A 25,579-nucleotide genomic window follows, 5' to 3' on the forward strand; every position below is an offset into this window, starting at 1 on the left:
TATTGTACACAAAGCATTGCAAGCACAGGGGTAAGCAACCATGGCCTTATTGTACACAAAGCATTGCAAGCACAGGGGTAAGCAACCATGGCCTTATTGTACACAAAGCATTGCAAGCACAGGGGTAAGCAACCATGGCCTTATTGTACACAAAGCATTGCAAGCACAAGGGTAAGCAACCATGGCCTAAAAGTGAAGTTTCCATTCCATTCCATTACCAGGTGTTCAGAAAAGCTAACCCAATATGCATGCAACATGCTGCACTTTCCGAGTGAGGGTTAATACCACTGATAATGGCATGTTGGTTTTATTTCTTGACATTTCCCTAAAATGTAAATGCTCTAACGGTGTTGACACAAACCTGTGTCCCAAGAACTGATCTTTGCTCTGGGAAAATGGGGATTTATGCATGTCTGTAGTGTCTTCCAAGATAAGCTAGTGCATTCAGTAACTCTTTCAGTGCTCAAACCGAATTTTGAAGGCCTTTGCAAACAATTTGGATCCAGGTGAGACGCCACAAAATGTGGCGTCTCATCAGGATCCAAACTGTTTGCTATTCGGATAGTATTCTTTGAAAAAAATCGAAGAAAATGCTAATTTTAAAAACTCAGCAGACGACATGTTAGCAGACGATAAATTTCCCAGCATGCAAAGGGTTTAAGGCTAATCTGGGCGACACTTTCCACTTTATGGCATTTATTGCTAAACGGATGTCTATTGTTTGTGTAAATCAAGCTTGGGCAGAAAGTGTCAACCCTGATAAGCCCATGCAGACTGCACAGGCTAATCTAGGACAACACTTTATGCACATGGATTAAGCCCCATTTTCACAAGAGCTAGGCTCAACGTTTTTTATATTTTAACGACAGTTGTGAGTGAGAGTGCAGCAGTCCTGAACATAATAATTTATACCCGGTGTGACATCATTGAGTGTGTCACTTTGTTTTTGATTCTTTGTTGTTTTTTATATCATTGACTACATTGTATTTGTCACTCAAGTAATTTGTCACGTTACAGGGCATGACACTGTATTTATTATTGTTAAATATTTTAGCAATAAACTTTCTCATATGAAACTATTTTTCTTGTTATTGAAACCTTCTGCTTATACATCTGCGCTTGTATAAAAATCGGCAACTGTTTTCAGAATGAAAACACTAGGTCTCCTCCTATAAAATTCAATTCTGTACGCATAAAGGACTTCTATATCAGACATAAATTTGACTTTCTTATGTCCATACTGTGATAGAGGACCACATGGGGAATACACACATTTCAGTTTTGTCCTTTTGTCTGACAAATCTGGATCCTATGCTCCCAGCAGTATATGTCACTGTAAAAAAATTATTTACTTGTAATACATGGGTATCTGGATAAAAAAAATGACCGACAAGTTGAAAAATACCAGCAGACCATGCAGTTTAAACCTTTTTATTTTTGCTCTATTGCATATTAAGTACTTACTATAATTATTTGCAACGCTGAGTTTGTTTCCTGGGCCTAGAACCAGTACTTGCATGTTTTTGGGAAAGATCTAAAAAAACGCTCCCACAGTGGGGACCGTCAGGTCCCTAGGTGTTCACCATATCCATTACAGTTACAACATGGCAACCCATTATCATTTATTACAAGTAAATAATTATTTTACAGTTGATGTTCATCAGGATCCATATTCTCAGCTTCCTGTAACAGACTGAGTCTGTCAATATAATCCTCAAACTAGGAAAACTCGGCTTAATGCATGCCAGCAAAATGTAGTCTACGATGAGCCAGTTAAGTTCGAACAGGCTAATGAGAGACAACACTTTCTGCCTCAACTGGATTTTCATTCAAAAGAGACTTCCTTTAAATGGAAAATTCCATGAAAGTGGCAAGTGTCGTCCCTTATTAGCGTGTGCAGACTGCACAGGCTAATCTGGGACAACATTTTACCTACAAGCATAACTCTAAGTTTTCCCAGCAAGGGTACGAAATCAACAATAAACAAGCGATGTGTTTGTGAAACACTATGTCCCCATATATTGACCTTGACCTTTCACCACTCAAAATGTGCAGCTCCATGAGATACACATGCATGCAAAAAATAAAGTTGCTATCTTCAATATTGCAAAAGTTATTGCAAATGTTAAATTTTGCACAAACAAACACACAAACCAACCAACCAACAGACCAACCAACAGACAGGGCAAAAACAATATATTGTGGTGGGGGACATAAAAATACAAGTAACTCAAAATTGGAACATTGCTGTTCAAAGTACATCAGTTAAACTGTTTCAAGAACAATCAAAAAGAATTACACAAAGTCATCTATTAGTTTATATTATATTTTAATATTAATCATTAACAAACAATGACTCCATTGTAAGATGATGAAATGTTTGCATTAGTGAAATGATAGGACATAAGATCTGATTTAATGAAATTCAGATGAATTATGCATGTAGGTATTTTTATAATAAACCCACAAGGTGAAACAGTAAAATGCATACATGAACACAAAGCATATCAATATAGCAAACAATTTCAAGTCAACTTCTTACTTGAGTGCCCTCTGTCCATTATCACTTTATAAATGGCTAGGTGAATAGAAAATATTTGCTTTCTTTCAAACATGGTGCTAACAATAACATTGACATGAACTCAAATGAGTTTTTATATCCCTGTATTCTGTGCCTGATAACACACAAAATGTTTATTGAAAGGGGTAAAAAAAACATCTGTTTCATAATTGCATTATCAAATGCAATTAACTTAAATCTCCAGCTTTTGCCAATTTCGGCAGAGCCACCAAAACTAACTTGATCTTGCATATTCATAACATTTGAGCCTGGAAAACTTTGCTTAATGCATGTGTGTAAAAAATCGTCCGTATTAGCCTGCACAATCAGCACAGGCTAATCAGGAACAACACTTTTGACTTAAATGGTATTTTTCATTTCAATGACTACTCTGCTAACCGAAAAGCCAGTTTACTTGAAAAATTTTGTCCCAAATTAACCTGTGCTCTCGGACACAACTGTACCCACATGCATTTAGCCCTGTTTTCCCAGTGCACAACCCATTTAATCACATGTATCAATCTGTTTCCTCAGAGTGGCATGGGCAGATCTGAGACAGCTGTGGCCAATTCGTCGTACAGGTCTGCATAGTCATCGTGTCTCTTCACCATCACAATGATACAGCAGGTCTTGCCTAGCGCAGACCCAATATCCTGAAATATATCGAGGTTTTATAAAAAAAAGAACTTTCCATTTTAATTACACAGCAGTAGGAAAGAGCAATAAAGCACTGGCTTACCTCCTTTGAGGGAACATAGCAGTAGGGAAGACCAATAAAGCACTGGCTTACCTCCTTTGAGGGAACATAGCAGTAGGGAAGACCAATAAAGCACTGGCTTACCTCCTTTGAGGGAACATAGCAGTAAGGAGAACCAATAAAGCACTGGCTTACCTCCTTTGAGGGAACATAGCAGTAGGGAAGACCAATAAAGCACCGTCTTACCTCCTTTGAGGGAACATAGCAGTAGGGAAGACCGGCTTCCTCGCAGGTTACTGGCATATGGCAGTACACGTCTATGGGACTGATATCCCCCGCAAACACCACCAGTCTGTGAAAGAACAAACAGCTTTCATTTAATAAAACTGGTATTAGCCATGTTTAGGAAGAACTGGGCTTAACGCATGTACATAAACAGTCGTCCCAGATAAGCCTATGCAGTCCGCACAGGTCAGTCCAGGACGATAATACTTTCTTCAAAAGAAAATTCCATAAAAGCAGAAAGTGTTGTCTCTGATAAGCCTATCCCAACTGCACAGGCTAATCTGGTATCAAACTTTATAATATACCTGCTTTATGTTCCCAAAAAATACAAGTTGTATCAATCGGTATAATACAACTGCACAGAAATAATTCCCGTATTATCCTACTCACTAGTTTTCCAATTCCGTATTACCATACTAGCCGGACTACTTTTAATGACGTCACTTCAAATGCAGGAAATTATAAGAGCATTCTTGGTTAATTATGAACGCTTAAACTCATTTTTTTAACTTAAATTATTCAAAGTTGTATATGACAAGGGCTGTTTGTAAAACATGCATGCCCCCCCCCCCATATGGGCTGTCAATTGTAGTGGCAGCCATTGTGTGAATACGTTTTTTGGCACTGTGACCTTGACCTTTGACCTAGTGACCTGAAAATCAATAGGGGTCACCTGCGAGTCATGATCAATGTACCTATGAAGTTTCATGATCCTAGGCATAAGCTTTCTTGAGTTATCATCCGGAAACCATTTTACTGTGTCAAGTCACCTTGACCTTTGACCTAGTGACCTGAAAGTCAATAGAGGTCATCTGCGAGTCATGATCAATGTACCTATGAAGTTTCATGATCCTAGGCGTAAGCGTTCTTGAGTTATCATCCGGAAACCATTTTTCTAAGTTGAGTCACCTTGACCTTTGACCTAGTGACCTGAAAATCAATAGGGGTCATCTTCGAGTCATGGTCAATGTACCTATGAAGTTTCATGATCCTAGGCATTAGCGTTCCTGAGTTATCATCCAGAAACCATTTTACTATTTCGGGTCACTGTGACCTTGACCTTTGACCTAGTGACCTTAAAATCAATAGGGGTCATCTGCGAGTCATGATCAATGTACCTATGAAGTTTCATGATCCTAGGCATAAGTGTTCTTGAGTTATCATCTGGAAACCATTTTACTATTTCGGGTCACCATGACCTTGACCTTTGACCTAGTGACCTAAAAATCAATAGGGGTCATCTGCCAGTCATGATCAATGTACCTATGAAGTTTCATGATCCTAGGCATAAGCGAATGAGTTATCATCCGGAAACCATTTTACTATTTCGGGTCACCGTGACCTTGACCTAGTGACCTGAAAATCAATAGAGGTCATCTGCCAGTCATGATCAATGTACCTATGCAGTTTCATGATCCTAGGCATAAGCGTTCTTGAGTTATCATCCAGAAACTATTTTACTATTTCAGGTCACCGTGACCTTGGCCTTTGACCTAGTGACCTTAAAATCAATAGGGGTCATCTGCGAGTCATGATCAATGTACCTATGAAGTTTCATGATCCTATGCCTTAGCGTTCTTGAGTTATCATCCGGAAACCATCTGGTGGACGGACTGACGGACATACGGACGGACCGACATGTGCAAAACAATATTCCCCCTCTTCTTCGAAGGGGGGCATAATAAAAGGCAGGACTATAGATAACTTTTGGGGTATATTGGGTAATTCACCCCCTGTTTTTGACAACATTAGGGTTCTTGTAAATTCAATAGTTTTAGCAAAAATTGTCACCCCCTACTTTTGAGCTTAATTGGGTTTTTCACCCACGGTTTTTTAACTCAATTGGGTAATTTAGGCCAGGGAATGACATATTTAACATAATAAAAATCTACAAAGGTCACTATATTATTTATACAAATGGAATTCAAAAAGGTACCTGTACATAACAACAAACAATAACTGAATTTCTGATCAAAGTTCATTCATTTTTGCGTTGAATAAGACCGAGTTCGTGAAAATCGCTGCACAATTGATGAAGTTATGGCTGTTCAAAGCGATGCACCCCGTTTTCGGGTCATTTTGAGTTGAATACCTTGAAAATGAAAGTAGAAATCGGACAGGTCTACGAATAATTGCAATACTACCCCAAAGATTGATAACCGCTGGAAAGAATGCCTTCTTTTCTTCATAGGAAGGCATATAAACTATGCGGTACACTTTTGTATGGAAAATAACCAGTCTAAAAATACCCCCGGTGTTCATAAGAATTGTGTTTTGTGACGCAAGGTTTTTTACCGGAATTACGTTATTAAATTTGTATTTGCGTTTTTTTACGCTTTTTTTTTAATTTAATTACGTTTTTGGTTATTTTAATTGCGTAATAACGCAAGTACGCTTGTTATCTATAGCCCTGTAAAAGGAATATTACGCAAGTCAATTGTCACAAGTGTTTGTATCAGTCTTGTGGCTTGCGCTATTTCGTATCACACTCGAGGCTCCGCCTTTCGTAAGATACGTCATCACACAAGCCACTCGACTAATACAAACACATGGAACAATTGACTAGCATAATATTCAGTATGTACGCAAATGAAATAAGCCCTGTTATCCCAGAAAGCGACTCAAAAACGAAAAGCACATACAATATATGTTACAATTATTCAAAGACAAGCAGCAATAAGCTCAAACAATCGTTTAATAAAAAGGTGGTAGAGCCAACATAGAAAAATACAAACAGAATACTAAAGCACTTTACAAAACGCCAGTACCCAGTGCCCCAGATAAGCTGCGTATATGCGTCTTTCACCCTATTAAAATGTTTAAAAACGCAAAGAAATACAATATCATGCGTATTGAAAATGCAACCAATTTGACTTTTACGCACATTCATATTAAATTTGATGCGTACGATACAATAGCTTCAATCGAAAATTCTTTGCTCATTTTCGGTTTATCCTCTTTGCAATTATTATTGTAATGCGACGTCGCTTTTATTCAGCAAGCGTCTGGATGAAGGAGCGGGAAAACAGTCAAAGTTATTTAAACGCTCTGCGGACTAGAAAACAAAGTTAATTACAGCATCTGACCAAATTATTTACGACAAACATGTGTTTTCAATCTGATTTAATCCGTCGCTCTTTGTGCATGCATTTGTAAAGCGTCTGTACTTTCAGTTTCTACAACGATGCGAAATAAAAATGTCTAAGAGAGGTCGAAAGACATCCGCGATTGTTGCGCCAAAATATCAATCGATCGCAAACTTTTTGAACCAAGAAAGCAAGAGCCATTAAGTGACAAATCATTTGTGTTATCGATTTTTTAAGTTTGATGTTTATACTATGCACAGTTTCAAGAACTAAAGATGTTATGAAACATCAGTTTATGACAGTTAATTATAACAGTTTAAAGTTTTATTGAATCAATAAAAGTGTGCAGCTTCAACAGAAGTAATCTGAATCTGAATGGATACGTTAAAGTGACCTGGAAGATTGGCTTTTATTCAACGGGGAAAGCAGCAAAGATTTTAAGGTATGAATTTTTATAACTCATTTCACCCTATTTCATGACTGAAATCACCCTATTTTTTAAAATCAATGGATGAAAACCCTTATTCTCAAATAATTATCTGGGGCACTGAGTACCAAAAGAAAATATTAAAAGTAAGTCTGAGTGACTGAACTAGCTATGTTTAACCCTTTTTTTACTATGTTGAGATATTTCTTTGTATCATTTATGCACCAAACTTCAACAAAAAATGGACACTGAGATGCATACCCTTTTCCACCTTTCCTCACTGCCTTCTGAACTTCTCTAATGCCTTTTACTGTTTGCTTCAATCCATTCGCTGAAATATTGGTGAGAGCGTGCTAATCAATGTGCACAGTATCTTTTACTTAAAACCAGAAACCAAATAAAGAAATAAAGATCACAGGCAGCTTACCCCAGGGGTTTCAGATTGTTAAATGTACACCTATTGTGTATGATATGACTTTCGAACAACGAATATTGACACAAATACACAGTTTGAAAAATTACCCCTCGTATAGGGCATTGTGTATACAAAAGGTATGACACGCACTATATGCCTATTGCTGAAAGATTGTGGAACACGGGACGTGACAGGGCTCGACATAAACTTTTGAAGCCACTTGTCCAGTCGGACAAGTAGACCATAATTTCACTTGTCCTGACCAAAAAGCAACTTGTCCTGACCATTATATCTTTAATCTGCTCAGTTCTTTGCAAAATAATGAAATAATACAAAATGCTCAAATCATAAAGACTTGAATCGTTCAAATTACATGCAAACATAATTGTAGGCAATTTCAATACAAAAAGAACTGACTAGAATAACAGGAAAACTCAAGATTATTGATTTTTTAACATTATACAGAGCCATTATACCTGACAAAAACTTGTGTGTTGCCAATATCAAACAGAAAATGTTAAAAGTGATGTATATGTACAGTACTTAACTGATATTTAAAAAAAAAATCATTCTATACATAGGGAGGACGTCACTACGTTAATTGTCTGTAAGATCTGCATGTACCGGGGTCGTAAAATGCATATTCTTTACAAGGGAGAATATTCTTTTATCTTGGCAAAGAAAAAAATGTTAAGGTTTGCTTCCCTTGTGAACAGTTCAGTGTAGTACATGTATCACATGGAACTATCGGAATATCTCAGGCTTCGACGATTAAACGTATACAAAATATACTTGGAAAAGTTGAGTGATATCTCCACAGAAATAATGGCTTTAAAGGCATTTTTCTAAGTTATACAATTATAATGACCACATGTCCTGTCGGACTAGTAAATTTCTTTATTTACTTGTCCGGACTAACAATTTGGTTGTCCCGGACAGTCGGATTGCCTTTAATGTCGAGCCCTGCGTGACCATTTTCATCGAGAACACACGTTTCCATGCAGTTTCCGAACTAATGCAACTGGATTCGTCGAAAGACATTAAAAGCAACGTGATTACACAACTGACCGATCTCATGTTCGGCTAATAACTTTATCTATCTATATATCTATGTATACTGCCAAGCGCCCTTTAGAGCATTATAGGCAGAGGGACATTTTCAAGTCCATTTCCTGGGAAGAACCAGTACTTGGTGTCTATGGAGGAGATAATGAGAACGCTCCCAGAGTAGGGAGCGAACCCACAAACTCCCGATCGCTAGGCGGACACCTGATCCACTACACCACCGCGATCTAATATTCAATATTTAATATTCAATTAAATTCGACTTTCTCGCTACATGTCACTCGGTGTTTCAGCTACACATGTACACAATTTTAATTTTATAACTAGTCATCTGGTTGGTTGATCTAATAACCAGCATTGTGTTGGCCAATGATATGGCGTTTTACAACCGAGCATTCGGTCGACAAAAAATGGCAGCAAAACACAGACATGTAGCAAGGAAATCTGTGTTCTCGATGCAAACGTCACGTCCTGTGTTCCACAATCTTTCAGCAATAGGCATATAGTGCGTTTCATACCTTGTGTGTATATAATACCTATACGAGTTTGTGTCTGTGTACCATACACAATAGGTAGCTCGCGTGGGGGGGGAACTGAAAGCTGCAGTGACCTTTGAATTACAATCAATTGAATGTACTCAAAATGATAAACAATCATGACCAGGCTATTTATCCTTGTAAAATTACCTTTTTTGATAGCTTTGCACAACTTTTTCGTCAATTTTCGCGACGCAAGTGGCTTGGATATAGCATTCATGTTTTTAAGCTTTTGCTCCCAAACTTCTTTCGAATCTTGACTGTTCTGTGTGTCATCAAGGTTTTGTGATTCTCTTTTCTCTTTCTTTGACTTTCCCATCGTTGATTTTTGGTAAACAATGAAAAGCAAATCTTACGCCGCACACGTGCGTGTTTGTGTATTAACAAAACATGTTGTCGTGATATTCGCAAATTAAGCTGTTTAAACGGAACGGTAATAGGTCAAAATGGTCACGTTTACTGTTATTCTTATTGCTGATGGTATAACAATTTATTTTCCGTCGACATCTCTATTTCAAAAGATTTGAATGTAAATTATTACTCATGTATTTCAAGCACATCTATGGCAAGCGGTTCGACGCATAATCCCAAGAAACTAGGTTTCTCATGAGAACCTAGGTTCTCGCTTGAAGATTGCACATGGCGTCAAGAACCCAAGTTTTCAAATGAGAATCTAGGTTTTCATGAGAACCTAGGTTCTCATTTGAAAACCTAGGTTCTCATGAGAACCTAGGTTCTCATTTGAAAACCTAGGTTTTCATGAGAACCTAGGTTCTCAGAATGAGAACCTAGGTTCTCATGAAAAACCTAGTTTCTTGGGATTATGCGTCGAACTGCTTGCCATATCCGTGGTTTTCATTTGGGAACCATAGGTTCTCTGAGAACCTAGGTTCTCATGAGAACCTAGGTTCTCATTATGAGAACCAAGGTTCTCATAGAACTTAGGTTCTCATGAGAACCTAGAGGTTCTTATGAGAACCTAGGTTCTTTGAAAACCTAGGTTCTCTAAGAACCTAGGTTCTCTGAAAACCTAGGTTCTCTGAAAACCTAGGTTCTCTGAGAACCTAGGTTTTCAGAGAACCTATTTTTCAGAATTACGTGTCGGACGGCGTAAACTTGCTCGTTTGGAATACGGGACACATATTATTCAGGGCGCAGGATCAATGGGGTTCACATATGATTACACACGGGCTGGACAGAATGAATACACGCCGTAAAGAACTTTATTTTTGCAGATATCTCAAGTTATTGAAATATGTTTGCAAAGTCTTTAGCGCATAAGTTTTTCTTGCAGTGTTGCCGATATCTTACGATTGAATAATACATTATTACACATAATCAATAGAGATAAAACTTGTATTTTATACCATAATGATTGCTTCCTACATGTAGGTCACAGACATACTTAAAATAGAAAACTGTACCGTACAGTAGTTTGAGGCCCGAACAAGGAAACTGAATATTTGAAACTCATTTAATGCTGTAACAATGTATTATGTAACGATTGATCTGAATTTTTAGTCTCAAAATAATATTTACAATTAAAGATGTATTTAATAAACAGTTCAATTTTTTATTAACGTGTTCAGACCAATGTCGACCGATTACTAATTTCATTCCTCAAGAACACCCATGCACGGAAACTTGAACAAGAGGCGGTCACCGACGGCTAATGCCTGTTGTCACAAATATTCAACAGATAAGTTTCCTAGAATATTACTGAGCATTGTCTGAACATTGTTCAGAAAATGCTCTTGGGGAGAAACATTCACGGTTTCACGCCTATTTCTATTCATTTAACACATATGCCGCCAGCGTGTACCAAGCAATGGGAGACAACTGGAGGTTAATTATGGCAAGCGGTTCGACGCATAATCCCAAGAAACTAGGTTTCTCATGAGAACCTAGGTGCTCATGAGAACCTAGGTTCTCATGAGAACCTAGGTTTATGAAATCCCAAGAAACCAGGTTTCTCACGAGAACCTAGGTTCTCATGAGAACCAAGGTTTATGAAATCCCAAGAAACCAGGTTTCTCATGAGAACCTAGGTTTTCATGAGAACCTAGGTTCTCATTTGAAAACCTTGGTTTACGCTTGAGAACCTAGGTTCTCATGAGAAACTAGGCTTTTCATGAGAACCTAGGTTCTCATAGACACATAGAGCTTAGGTTCTCATGAGAACCTAGGTTCTCATTCTGAGAACTTAAGTTCTCGTTTGGTATCCTAGGTTTTCACAAGAACCTAGGTTCTCATTTGAAAACCTAGGTTCTCATGAGAACCTAGGTTCTCATTCTGAGAACCTAGGTTCTCATTCTGAGAACATAGGTTCTCATGAGAAACCTAGTTTCATGGGATTATGCGTCGAACCGCTTGCCATACACATCTATAATTAACTACTTTAGAAATCAAGCTCATCATAATGTCATATATTTGTTGTTCAACATAATGTGTTCATCTAAGCTTTTCACTTTTTCACAGTTTCATCGTTATGTAATAAAAAATTAAGGTAACCAGGTAAATCTTAAAATCAAGAATATCATCCAGATTGATAGCATTCGCCCAACAAACAATTAGAACGTGATACTTTCAAACATTTTGTCTGTTAGCTCTAAAGCTGAAATGCTAACATGTTCCCCAGACATTTATTTAATAATTTCAACACAGGCAAAATAGCACAACTTCAATGTTTATGACTTATTTACCTGTTCCATGAGACCCTGGCAGCAAACTTTTGTTGACGGTGGCCAGAAGAAAGAATATAAGAATATAATATGAATATATTTATTGTTGTCGAGTCCCAAAGCATGATTTTCATACATGTATTGACAACAAAACAAATCACAAAGGATCTTACATACTTCCAATATCACAAATCATAATGAAATGTACACAACAGTGTCATATACGCTTAAAATATGAAATGCAAATAAGACTTAATAACATCAGAATTTCAGAAAATACATGTAAGTAAAAATGATGATAATTTCACACTTATATATGACCCATACCATGCTAAAATGGGTCTTATGACATATGTGAACAGCATAGCTCCAGACAGGCCAGCACAGTCTGGAAAGGAGCTACCCTGTCTGCTTATGAAATAACAAAACATTGCATGTCTTTATAGCTGACAGGGTAGCTCCTGACAAGACTGTGAAAATGAGCAGGCTGGTTTGCAGCTACTCAGGCGGCAGATGGAATAAGACCCATTTTTGCATGATGCTGGTCTCATTGCATTGGAATGTCTATAATTATTATAATTATGACTATCCTAACACATTTAAGTCATGAATTACTTTTATATCACAACATTGCTTAATAAAAACCGATATGCTTTCCATAGTAAAGGTAAGTATAAGATTTAATAATATAAATAGAAAATTGATAATCTTAGCATAATTTTTATTGTAAATATACATTATTTATATGTATACTAAAGTGATGATAATAAATAAATACTGTGAAATTTTTAATTATATGTCCTTAAGCTCAGAAAAAAACCTTCAAAGTTCTAGAAGTTATTAACTTAGGAAAAAAGTTGTAAACATTTCACCCCTTCTGTACCAAAATGATTTCAGCAATTTTATTTCAGATTTATTAATTTTGTTATGATTAACATTCTTTGCTGTTAATAGCATTTCAGGCATATACAAATAACTTGCTGTTATACAATGCTAACCCCAATATAAAACATTACCCATGTTATGTTTGATTAACTTTAATGACAATGCTTTAATGTTACATTCTTCGTATTATAGCAAAATTCATGGATGAAATAAAGCTCAAGTTTTTTAAAACTTGATTTGTTTCAAATGTTATATGAGTTGATTGAATAATTTAAGACAACGCTATGAAATATTCTATTTGCCGCATTACATAACCACAATTAACATGTACTATCTCAAAAATATCCAATATACCACAATACATTTTATCTTGTATAATACATTTAAACATTCTCACAGCTAACAACAGTCAACTATGCACAGGAAATCCTGATCTCAATAATTCACACAATATCTCTGTGCATTCTCTAACCCTTTAAAAGTTGCTCATGCAGGAAAAGCAACTAATCACATAAGCCAACTTATACAATAGCATGTCAAGTACAATTTTTTTTTGCAAAATCAAATAATAGCATGTTTTCTGATATCCCTTTCCCACTTAGATACGTATTGTGACGCATTTACAGTCCCTCAGAAAGTTTAATGTGATTAAAGACCTTTCTTACTAGATTATAGTTTTAAAGGCTTTATTTCCAACCCTTTAGATACTGATAAGTAGCAAACAGCGAGTTACTTTGCTTTTGAGTGGGAAAGGGTTAAGTAATTGTGTGTTTTGTTCTGCGTATTGCCTTTTACACTGTTTTCAACACAAATATAGACTCATAACAAGCATTCGCAATAAAGAATATTCTCCAAACATCAAAATATATGCATGCACATAAAGTACTTTTATTTTAACTCTTTCAGTGTCGGAACCGAATTTTGAAGGCTTTTGCAAACAGTTTAGATTCAAACTGTTTGCTACTCTGATAGTATTCTTTGAAAAAAATCGAAGAAAATGCTAATTTTAGAAATTCAGCAGAAGACATTTTAGCAGACGACAAATTTCCCAGCATGCAATGGTTAAAACAAATAAACTCTCTCTGACAAAGGCATAATTTTGTCATGAACTATTAAAAATAAAAAAACTTTAAATAAATAAATAAATATAAGCAAATCAGGTAAATATCAACTTGTCATTCCCATGAAACAAGCCAAAAGCACATTTGAATCAACAATTATTGAAAGCATCAACAAAAACATCAACAATATGTAACACAACTATTAGAGCTGGCCCCATGTTCACCTATTCTTAATGTCCCACATTAGACTTAATAATTAGTCAACATAATTGGTGAAGGCCCAAAAGCAAATTGGCCTTTAAGTGAAAAATTATGTTGATTGATTTAAGAAAATTCTCTATTCTGTTTTCATTTGGTGTTGTACTGAAATATTTCACTAATTTTACAACTATCATTCAACCTATTTATTTTAGCTCCATTGCATTGAAAGCCTAACTTTTATTTGAAATGTTCTAGAGTTTGTTACCTCAGACTAGAACCAGTACTTGGTGTCTATGGGGGAGATCTAAAGAACGCTTTGGCAGTGGGCATCAGACCCATGACCTCGCGGTTGCTAGGCAAACAGCATATCAACTACACCACGGCAACAGATCACTACCCTTGGGACGCAATTGAATGGCAAATAAACATATTTTTCTTGACCGGGTCAATTTTTTAAGCTCAAGGATTCAAAGAGCGGTATATACTTTAACATACTTGATTTAACGGAACTTTTGTTTTTGTTCTATCCAAACAAATAGATAAATTTGCAGTGTTTCATAAGCATTACACTTCTAGAAACACTGCACGGACAAATACAATTAATTCCTTTTTTAGTATCTCTACAATCAGAGCTCCAGATAAGATGCGTATCTGCGTATTAACGAATTGAAAAATTTAAAAAACGCTATAAAAATCGGCCCAGTATGTAACATTACGCAATACAAATCTTGGTACGTATTTGTGATCGATTAAAGTGCGTAACCTGTTTAACCAATAATCTAGCTGAGTGTTTAGTGTAAGTTAACCTTTGAATTAAAAGTAAGTCAATCAAAAGAACCTTGTAATCAAAATGGCGGCCCATCGTGTTCTAAGTTCATAAAAGGGATGTTTCAAGCGAACGGCGACTCCTGCAGGAAGTAAATGTATATTACAATATGCCAATATGCCAATAGAAATAAATCTTATGATGCTTCTAGAATTATTAAAATAATTTTAAGCGATCTTATTGTTGAAGAAGTTTATAGTTAACTTACATAGACCACATGAAGTGTGACTTATTTTAATTGCGAAATGACGTTCGTGTACTATATGAGTACTATATGCAAGAAAGACCCAATCAAGACAGATATACAACCCATGTAAGTTGAATATTTTAAAGACAGTCTGTTAATATCATCATTTAAAATTTATTTTGTTTGCACTTATTATAAACAAATAATAATATTTCTAAATTAAACACGCCATGTACTATGTCAGTTTTCTATGGAAATGGAAAATACCCCTGAATATTCCTAAATACCCTTTATGGCTGAAACAAAGGAGTAAAATTTACAATAATATATTAACAATAATATCAGGGGGTAAAGTACACTTTAGACTAAATCTTATCTGGAGCTCTGTCTACAATGTTATACAAATTAAATACAAAATGTCATTAAACCAGGAAGCTAAACCCTGGACTTAACTAAGACAATAAGTTACATGGGAAACCGTAACACAAAGGTGGGAAAAATAACACAGATCATTAATTGATGATTAGTCTTTTATGGCAAACCAACTTTAATACTAGGTAGTAACATGCAAATGGAAATATACTGAGTATGTGAAAATGATGATGATGATGATAACCATGGCAACAATGGTGTAACTATGATAAGAAACAAACAAACAACAAGGAATGGCATTGGATTCGAAAAAAGGCATTATTAAATACAGGATTTATGTTATATTGGATTGCGATTATGTGGGGACCAAAACAAAAGTAAACATATTCAGTTTAACTTAGTTGCATTAACATGTTTAATATAGTGAGAAATCAGTAGCTCGTAAACTTATTTCTAGCAAAACAAAACTTTAAACCTTCAGTGTAATGAATCTTTAACAATCAAATAATTTAATTCTGAAGAAATTGAACTTCATATGCTCCAATATGGGCAGCAGAGATACTTCATCGTATCACAACAATTAAGAAACAAGAGGGCCATGATGGCCCTGTATCGCTCCACTGCTGAAAAAAAGGCTGAAACAAATATTCTCGGCATGTGCAAATACTTAAATATAGGCCCTATTTAAGCACATGTACACTTTTGTGACCCCCTGGGCTGGGTCAAATTTAACCCCAGGGGCATAATTTGAGCAAACTTTGTAGAGGACTACTATATCTCACTACATACAAAATGTGGTAGCCCTAGGTCCTAGAGTTAAGGACAAGAATATTTTTAATGTTTTCACAAAAAAGCAAGATATAAGAGTATATAATGTTCAATTTTGTGACCCGCGGGTCAGGGTCAAATTTGACCCAAAGGGCATAATTTGAACAAACTTGGTAGAGGACTATAAGATGTTATTGCATACCAAATTTGGTAGCCATAGTCCAAATGGTTTTCGACAAGAAGATTTTTAAAGATTTCACAAAATAGGCGCTTTATAAGCGTTTATTCAATTTTGTGACCCCCCCCCCCCCCCCCGGGGCAGGGTCAAAGTTGACCTCAGAGGCATTATTTGAAAAATTTGGTAGAGGTTTATTTGATGTCACTACATACCAAGTTTGGTAGCCCTAGGCCCAATGGTTATGGACAAGAAGATTTCTAAAGTTTTCATAAAATAGGCCCCATATAAGCGTATGTTCAGTTTTGTGACCCCCTGGGCAGAGTCCAATTTGACCCAAGGGGCATAATTTGAACAAACTTGATAGAGAACTATTAGATGTCACTACATACCAAATTTGGCAGCCCTATGCCTTATGGTTAAGGACAAGAGGATTTTTTTAAGTTTTCACAAAATAGGCACTATATAAGCATATAATCGATTTTGTGGCCCCCAGGGCAGGGTCCTGGGGCATAATTTGAACAAACTAAGTAGATGACTATACAATGTCACTACATACCAAATTTGGTAGCCCAATGCCTTATGGCTTATGGTTAAGGACAGAAAGATTTTTCACAAAATAGGCATTATATAAGCATATGTTCAATTTTGTGACCCCCGGGGCAGGGTCAAATTTGACCCCAGGGATAAAATTTGAACAAATTTGGTAGAAGACTATTAGATGTCCCTATATACCAAATTTGATAGCCATGGGCCGGATGGTTATGGACAAAAAGATTTTTGAAGTTTTCACAAAATAGGCCTTATATAAGCTTATGTTCAATTTTGTGACCCCCGGGGCAGGGTCAAATTTGACCCCAGGGAAAAAATTTGAACAAATTTGGTAGAGGACTATTAGATGTCACTACATACCAAATTTGATAGCCCTAGGTACGAGGGTTATGGACCAAAAGATTTTTAAAGTTTTCACAAAATAGGCCTTATATAAGCATATGTTCAATTTTGTGAACCCCCGGGGCAGTTTCAAATTTGACCCCAGGGGCATAATTTGAACAAACTAAGAAGAGAACTATTACATGTCACTACATACCAAATTTGGTAGCTCTAGGCCCAATGGTTATGGACAAAAAGATTTTTAAAGTTTTCACAAAATAGGCCTTATATAAGCATATGTTCAATTTTGTGACCCCCGAGCAGGGTCAAATTTGATCCCAGGAGCATAATTTGAACAAATTTGGTAGAGGACTATTAGATGTCTCTACATACCAAATTTGATAGCCCTAGGCCCAATGGTTATGGACGTGAAGATTTTGAAAGTTTTCACAAAATAGGCCTTATATAAGCAAATTTTCAATTTTGTGACCCCCCGGGGCAGGGTCAAATTTGACCCCAGGGGCATAATTTGAACAAATTTGAATGAGGTTCACTCCAGGAACCTTCCTGAAAAATTTCATCAGAATTAGACCAGCAGTTTAGGAGAAGATGTTTAAAGGAAAAGTTAAGGACCATGACATAAGCCCCGCTGGCCTCTGGCCAGTGGAGCTTATAAAAATTATCTCCCTTTAAAGCTTATTGCTTCCCTTGGCCAAAATTAAGATCAGTCCAAGGCCCATATCTTCACCAAAAATCAAAGGAATGGAACAAATTTTACACTTCATCTTTAGTTCATGTAGGTAGACTTGCTTACCAAAAATTCAGATCAATATCTTCAAGCATGGCTTGGAAAATCTCTGGAAAATGGAATGACGGACAGACAGACGGACGGACAAAGGGACTGCTATATGCCACCCTACCAGGGGCATAATTTTTTTTGTTTGAAAGTGATGATTGCTACATAAACATCCCATCGCTTACAAAACTACTACGGTAAACCCAAATAATACCCCAAAACGGCAAAAAGCTTGGTTATACATAACAGCCAGTACTTTCTGTCAGAAGACAGAATTAGATTCAAGTTTTATTATGCGTTACATTTTTAAAACTCGGCTGCCACCCTTGTATATATGCTTGAATTACTCATAAATAATAATTTATGTATTATAAAAGAATATCAATTTGAAAAAGTTGTTTAACTTCAGAATTTATCATGTTTCAAACATCAAGAGTTTGAAACATGTCTTACAAACAATATACAGTCAAAACTGAGAACAGCGGTCCGTCAAGGGAAATGGGAAAAGTCACTGCTGTCGACAAGTGACCGCTATTCTCAGATCACCACTTTTTAGATGTTTGGATAGTTGGTAGTATTGCAACTTCGTTACCCCAACCAGTCGTGCGAAGACAGTGTAAAACAAAGGCTCATTGCCGATAACTAGGCCTAAGCATAATAACATAAATAATTTCTATTAAATAATACAGAATAATGTCTAATTGATTTAATTTCATAACTATTTTTAAACCAAATCTTTATGACTCTATCAACGATATGATTCTGGTTTACTCATTCATCTCGTTCATTCAGTAAATCCGAGATTTTGTATTACATTTATTGGGATAAATTTTTAAGTAAAGATTGTCCAAGTGTCATTGACGTCACCTCCCAACAAAAATATAAGCGGATTCCCTGTCATAAACCGAAAGTACGGTATAACTGTATCAAATTCAAAGAAAAAAAACACACCAAAATCTTGTTAAAAATATTTAGTTTGTTATAAAAGTTGCAATGCAATGTATATTATTCCTGAACAGACGATCACTAATCCTTTTATCACCTTCTTATAACAACACCTTATCAGCAATAAAGATCTATTGACTTTGTCAGATGCTCATGTTTAGCCGTTTCGATTGTGTTTTTAAATTTTGCCACTCGAAACCACTTATGCGTGACCGTGGTTTTCAGTTCAAATATGACTTTCGGAGTGAAAAATACTGGTCGTTGGCCATTATGGACAATTGACCTTTATTCTCAATTGTAATATAGAGTAATTTTCGTCGGGGGGAATCCATATTGACCGTTGTCTGCAATTGACCCTTATTCTCAAGTTACCATTAAATCACTTTTGACTGTACATGTATATTAGAAAATGTTTTTTTTTTTTAAAGAATGTTAACAAAGTAATCATTGATTTATTTAATCTAAATTAATTTAGTTTTCACCACAGCAGTGTAAGCCAAGGCTGTGGTTGATGGTCCCAAATTCCTATATTGCAAACCTAACAATCATAGGCAAATAAAGTTGGATCCTATGAATTAGTATGTTAAACATGCATTCAATTCATCTTCAATGGGATTGCTAACAGCTGCCTTTGATCCATAGGTTCATGGTCACAACTGACCGTCTCCATATGGACTGGCAGTCATCTTTAACTGGTTGACAGTAGCAACCTGTGAGCAACAAGACAAACGAATGGTCGTTCTCCTATGTTGCCAGCTGCTTTTTCCATTCCCAGGGTTAAAACCAGACAACACCTGGTTCCATTTGATGGGCAGCAGGATATTGGAAACACCAAAAGGAAGAAAATACCTCAACTCCATCACTGGGTTCGCAAAAATTCTAACAGTTTGATTTAAGTTAAGAACATTGTGTAAGTCATCTTGACACTCAAAAGGAGGACATCAGCAGCTCCAATGAGGAGAAACCGCATCCCTGTGACAGGGTTTACGGCAATCTTTATCCTATTTCCTTTAGTTTAAAAGGCTGAGCTGTGGTTCCTCTATCCAGTTGACTTAAAAAAACAGCATTGACCGGTTCCCAGTTGCTATCTGTATGCTTGTTCCCTGTTGCTATCTTTATACTGGTTCCGTGTTGCTATATGTATACTGGTTCCCCTGTTGCTATCTATTAGCCGGCTGGATTCGAGATCGGGATTTTCCGGTACCCTGGATTTGCAGCTGCAGACTCCTGTTCTCCTGGGAGAGACGCGCGATCTCCTGTCCCAAAGTATCCAGACTTTCCTGGCAAGAGAAAACAATACATTTAAGTTTGTTATGTAATAAAATGGAAAGCTTGTGATCCAGTACCTGGTACACAGAATGAGGATTTATTTGGATTTAGATATAAAAAAGATTTAAAATTGTCTTTGTAAACAAGAGGGCCTGAAATGCCCAAGGTCACTCACCTGAGATACAAAGTATCTGACCAGTGCAGCTCAAGATATGATTGGAACACATGTTCTTACCAAGTTTCATGAAGATTTGACAATAAATATGACTTTTAGAGCGTTAACAAATTTTTACTATAACCATATAAGGAAAAATGCCCCACCCCCTGGCGGCCCTGTTTTTCAACCATCTGGAACCATTTTCGAAATCATCCAACATATCATTGAAACAAATGTTCTTACCAAGTTTCATGAAGAGTGAACTTTAAATGGCCCACTGGTGGCCATGTTATTCAACAGCCCGGAACGATTTTCATACTCATCCTAGATATTAAAACAAATGTTCTGGCCAAGTTTCATTAAGATTTGACAATAAATGTGACTTTTAGAGTTTTAACAAGTTTTATCTTTAACCATATAAGGAAAAATGCCCCACCCCCTGGCAGCCATTTTTTTCAACCAAATGGAACCATTTTTGAACTCATCCAACATATCAATGGAACAACTGTTCTGACCAAGTTTCATAAAGAGTGAACTTTAGATGGCCCACTGGTGGCCATATTTTTCAACAGACCAGAACCATTTTCGAACTCATCTAAGATATTAAAACAAATGTTCTGACCAAGTTTCATGAAGATTTGACAATAAATGTGACTTTTAGAGTGTTAAGAAGTTTTACTATAACCATATAAGGAAAAATACCCACCCCCTGGCAGCCATGTTTTTCAACCAACTGGAATCATTTTCGCACTCATCCAACATATCATTGGGACAAATCTTTTGACCAAGTTTCATGAAGATCGGAAAATAAATGTTGCCTCTAGAGTGTTAACAAGGTTTTACTATAACCATGTATAGATGTATAAGGAAAAATGCCCCGCCCATTTAGCGGCCATGTTTATCAAGCAACTGGAACTATTTTCGAACTCATCCAAGATTTCATTAGGACAAATCTTCTATACCAGCTTCCACAAAAGCTGAATGAGTTCTCCCCACATAGCCTGAGCGGACTGAACAGGCTAATCTGTAATGTCACGCAAGGCACAAGCATAAAGCCCAGTTTTCCAAGAACAAGTCTCATTTGTTAAACTGTTTAACCCTTTCCCTCACAGAAGCAAAGTGAAAATGGCTACATTCAACCAGCATAAAACCAGAACAGCCTGCAAGTAACTCACAGTCTGTTCAGGTTTTAGGCTGTGCGCTGCTGATCAGTATCTAAGGGTTTGGAAATAAAGACTTTAAGACTTGAATCTTGTAAGAAAGGTCATATTGAAACTTGATTTTCTAAGGGACTAATAGCATGCCAAAGTGCATTTCTGAGAGGTAAAGAAATAAGTTAGCAATCCCATACCTTAAGAGTCATATTTTTCAATATGGTGTCCTCCAGGACTGCCTGGAGTTTGCGGTTGATTTCCAACGAGAGGTCGAGGGTCATTGTGACGTCATTGGAGTGAGAACTGTACACAGAGCCCATGATGCTGTGCTTCCGAGAGATCTCTGCCTGGAAAAATAACACACAATGTCCTAAAACCACAGCGACAATACAGCTTGTGGCCAATTTGTAGTTTTAATATGAGTCTTGTTCTGTGGAAACGGGGGCTTAAGTTTGTGCATGAAGTGTAGTCACAGATAAGTTTGTGCAAACTGCACAGGCTAATCAGGGAAGACACTTCCCCCTTGACTGGATTTTTGATAAGAAGAGACATCCATTAAACAATAAGTACCATAAAAGCGGAAAGTGTCGTCCCTGATGTGCTTGTGCGGACTGCACAGGCTAATCTAGGATCACACTTTACCCACATGCCTTTAATTTGAACTTGACCTTTGCCCAACGGGTGACACACCTTCACCACATGGAAAGCATTTGCGGTAAATTATTTTTTTAATTGCATGATGAAAGATAAATTCTGGAAAAGCTGTTTTTAAGGCAAATTCAACTGCTCTTAAAAGCAGATTCAATCTTGGACTTTTATTTGTGATCTTGATATTTGAGGTCGGGTTTAGGTGGTTACACAATTATTTGCATTTTGCACCATGAATTATGAAGATACAGTTCCAACAAGCTTATTCATAGCCAAGTGTAACAAATTGACATTACAGTTTCACCATGACCTCTGAGTCAGGCTGATGGATTTTAAATGAAACACATTGTTCACTCATGGTTGACATTTGAATAATGAATTAGAAAGTTACAGTCAAAACTAAATGTTGTAACGCATAAAAAGATATGTGACCTTAACCTGTGACCTTGACCGACAGGTATTACATGCACCATGCTGTCTCATCATGTAGTGATTTGAGGTACTTGATTTAACATTTTATAATGAATGAATAAAAAAACCTGAACAATCTGGTTTTGGGCCAAATTTAATCTTTGACCTAAAAGTGTGAACTTGACCTTTGAGAAAGGGCAATGGGTTTTACATGAGACATGCTTTCTCCTCATGGCGGTCATTCATGGTTGGTTATTTTAAAATTGCAGGATGATTTAGAAATTTTCACTCAAGACAAGCTGTTCAAGGCAAACTTTGACCTATAACCAAGTAAGACATTGACCTTGATCAGTTATTTGACCTTTAACCTCCAAGTAAGACATTGACCTCGATCAGTTAGAGCGACAGATATTACACGCAACATGGTGTCCCCTCATGGAGGTCACCTGTGGAATGTTATTTTGAAATAGCATGTTGAATGACAAAGTTACAGTCGGAACAAGCTGTTTTATTGCCATGACCTTTAATCTCTGAATGATATATTGACCTTTGAGTTAGGGGGGCATCATCTTATGACGGTAAACATTTGCCGTATGTTTATTTGAAACTGCATGATGAATGAAACAGTAATAAGACACTCACACACATGTAAACATGATCATTATGGTTGCTAGGTATGAAGCTTTCCACAACCGTATACTGGATAGGACAGTAATAAGACACTCGCACACATGTCAACATGATCATTATGATTGCTATGTATGAAGCTTTCCACAACCGTATACTGGATAGGACAGTAATAAGACACTCGCACACATGTCAACATGATCATTATGATTGATATGTATGAAGCTTTCCACAAGCAGACAGGACAAAAATAAATTTAAACAATTTATTAACTAGTTTCTCTCTCTTTTCAAGTTTTAAGGAGTTTGATTACTTGTTTACTCTGTAAAAAAATGACTTATTTAGGTAGACAAATGACAAATATTAAATGACTTAAGTGGACAAAATTTCCAAAACAAACAATGCGCTTCAAATTGGGCAGGGAAGCACCATGACAAACACACAGCCTCCCTCATTGCACCAATATCCGCAAACATTACTAGCAACAGTTCAACCATTTACCACTCAGATTGACAGTTTTACCCGTTTGCAGTCCCTTGAAAATACTATAAAATGTAAAGACCTTTTGTACAAAATGTAAGTTTTAAAGACCTCATTTCGAACCGTAAGTTTTTCATAAGCAGCAAACAGCATAAAACCTGAACAGACTGCAAATTTCCCCCAGGCTCAGCCGCTGTTCAGGTTTTACCCTGGTTACATATAGCCATTTTCACTTTGCTTCTGAGTGGGACAGTTTAAATTACCAGTTCTGGGTCGTGCTTTATAAGGAAATCCACAATCTGCAAGTAACACCAGAAAACATGTCAGAGCGTGTAGCAGTAACGGACTAGAAAAATAATGTACATGGAGGGCATTAATGAACCCTCACTCAAGCATATACCAACCAACTGATTCACTGACACAGATAACACATAGTTCCATTGCCATTCTTGAAGTGGTGGAGGAATTAAAACATACTGCAAATTATAGTGTTACACATATAGTGCCTAAAATTAAATTTTGAGATAATTTTCATCTTGGCGAGTACTTTAAGAGAATCTAAATATCTGTTCCTGTACTGGTTCTACCCAGGAAAAAAGTTGATGGTGTATTAGTAAGAATCAGGTCCTGACCTTTTAAAAAAAAATTCTGCTTCAAGATTAGCTTAAACTAAATATGCCAAAGTTACTATTAAGTGTTTATTGGAATTGATATAAAGACGAGTTTTCTAGTTTATACATGATGTAGAAATTAAGGTAATTTATTGTGAGGTGACATATAACTTAAAATGATAATTATGCTTAATAAAAAGAGAAACTTGAGCCCAACATCTTAAAGAAAAATAAAGTGGTTGTACACTGGGGTTTAGGACCATCTATCTTAAATAAAAAGGTTTAAACTTATGTCAAATGTATGACAAAATATTAGAACATGAAAAGTATAACAAGAGCAAGGAATAACGGGTGACCTTGACCTTTGACCTAGTGACCCCAAAATGGGTGTGGCATGTAGAACTCATCAAGGTGCATCTACATATGAAGTTTCAAAGTTGAAGGTGGAAGCACTTTGATTTTAGAGCCAATGTAAAGGTTTAAGCACGACGCGGACGTCAGACAGCGGACGGCGGACAACAGGACAAGCTGGCTATGACAATACCTCGGGGTTTCTCCAAAAACACAGAGCTAAAAACACTATGTTGCTGAAAAGGATAGTATTATATGTTTTTATGCCTGCTATGATACTTGACCCGCATCATATGAAAAAGTGCATTATGCCATATGCCTTCAGTTTAGCTCTAGAATAGCCTATGCCTTCTGGTCAGGAGCAGTGCTCCAGCTAGGCCTAAATGGAAGGGCGCCCCGCCCTGCCCTTCAGAAGCCTTGCCCTGCCGTTCTGAGGCCTAGCCCTGCCCCTTTTATTTATTTAATTATTTGTTTAGACATACAATAATGTATTAAACTCTTAATACATTGTCATCAATTTCAATATTCCTCATTGTAGACATTTTATTTGCATGGTTTAATAATAATGGGAATAACATATTCGAACAATTATTAATAACACAAGAGGGCCATAATGGCCCTGCATCGCTCCACTGTTTTTTTATGTGAAAAAAACGTGCAATGCGCATGGGTTGAAATGTACTCAAGCATGTGACTTTCTCTTTCTATCCCTCGTCCCACTGGGCGCTTAAAAGTTGGAAGGGTGAGCTTTTTTATATATGGAAAAAGTTACTACCGTGTTAACTAAACAGACTAAAAAGCCCGGGAATTGTTGCACAGGTCCTTTGCTTATAACGTAGGTACATTTATCTCGCCAAAAGATATTGTCGTTCTTTCTATTTCACATATTTTTAGATGTTGAAGATCAAATCTACACATTTGATTTGAAACAGATTCACAAGACCCATAGGAATCAAAATGCCTTAACCCTTTACCAAACGACACATTTTGGACTTTTCCAATTTGAAAGAGGTTGCAGACGACAATTAAA

At 36.6% G+C, this 25,579-nt stretch overlaps 2 protein-coding genes across 10 annotated transcripts in view; both read right to left on the bottom strand.

Annotated features, from left to right (window-relative positions):
* Positions 1-2,312: 2,312 nt before the first annotated feature.
* LOC127842967 (H/ACA ribonucleoprotein complex subunit 2-like protein) lies at positions 2,313-9,474 on the bottom strand. Of its 2 annotated transcripts, none has more exons than XM_052372780.1 (4): positions 9,222-9,474; positions 7,317-7,386; positions 3,504-3,609; positions 2,313-3,213 (listed from the first exon to the last, which is right to left on the bottom strand). In XM_052372780.1, exons 1-4 carry the CDS (start codon positions 9,388-9,390, stop codon positions 3,091-3,093), a joined length of 468 nt encoding a protein of 155 aa, XP_052228740.1. In that variant the 5' UTR covers positions 9,391-9,474; the 3' UTR covers positions 2,313-3,090. The 2 variants fall into 2 exon arrangements, with proteins under 2 accessions (XP_052228740.1, XP_052228739.1); XM_052372779.1 differs by having other exon boundaries at positions 3,453-3,609.
* Positions 9,475-11,838: 2,364 nt separating this feature from the next.
* The window catches only part of LOC127842962 (coiled-coil domain-containing protein 186-like), a 62,996-nt gene continuing 49,255 nt past the window's right edge, over positions 11,839-25,579 (bottom strand). For 5 of the 8 annotated variants that reach the window (XM_052372763.1, XM_052372765.1, XM_052372761.1 and 2 more), the window contains 3 exons: positions 23,851-23,886; positions 21,619-21,768; positions 11,839-20,121 (listed from right to left, as the gene is read on the bottom strand). In XM_052372763.1, the coding sequence (XP_052228723.1) occupies positions 20,002-20,121; positions 21,619-21,768; positions 23,851-23,886 (306 nt within the window). In that variant the 3' untranslated portion in view covers positions 11,839-20,001. Of the gene's footprint in view, positions 20,122-20,491; positions 20,592-21,618; positions 21,769-23,850; positions 23,887-25,579 lie in introns of those variants that run through there. The other 3 variants (XM_052372768.1, XM_052372766.1, XM_052372767.1) reach the window with 2 other exon arrangements.

The sequence above is a fragment of the Dreissena polymorpha genome, chromosome 8, assembly GCF_020536995.1.
Source record: "Dreissena polymorpha isolate Duluth1 chromosome 8, UMN_Dpol_1.0, whole genome shotgun sequence".
In the NCBI taxonomy this organism is placed as follows: Eukaryota; Metazoa; Mollusca; class Bivalvia; order Myida; family Dreissenidae; genus Dreissena; species Dreissena polymorpha.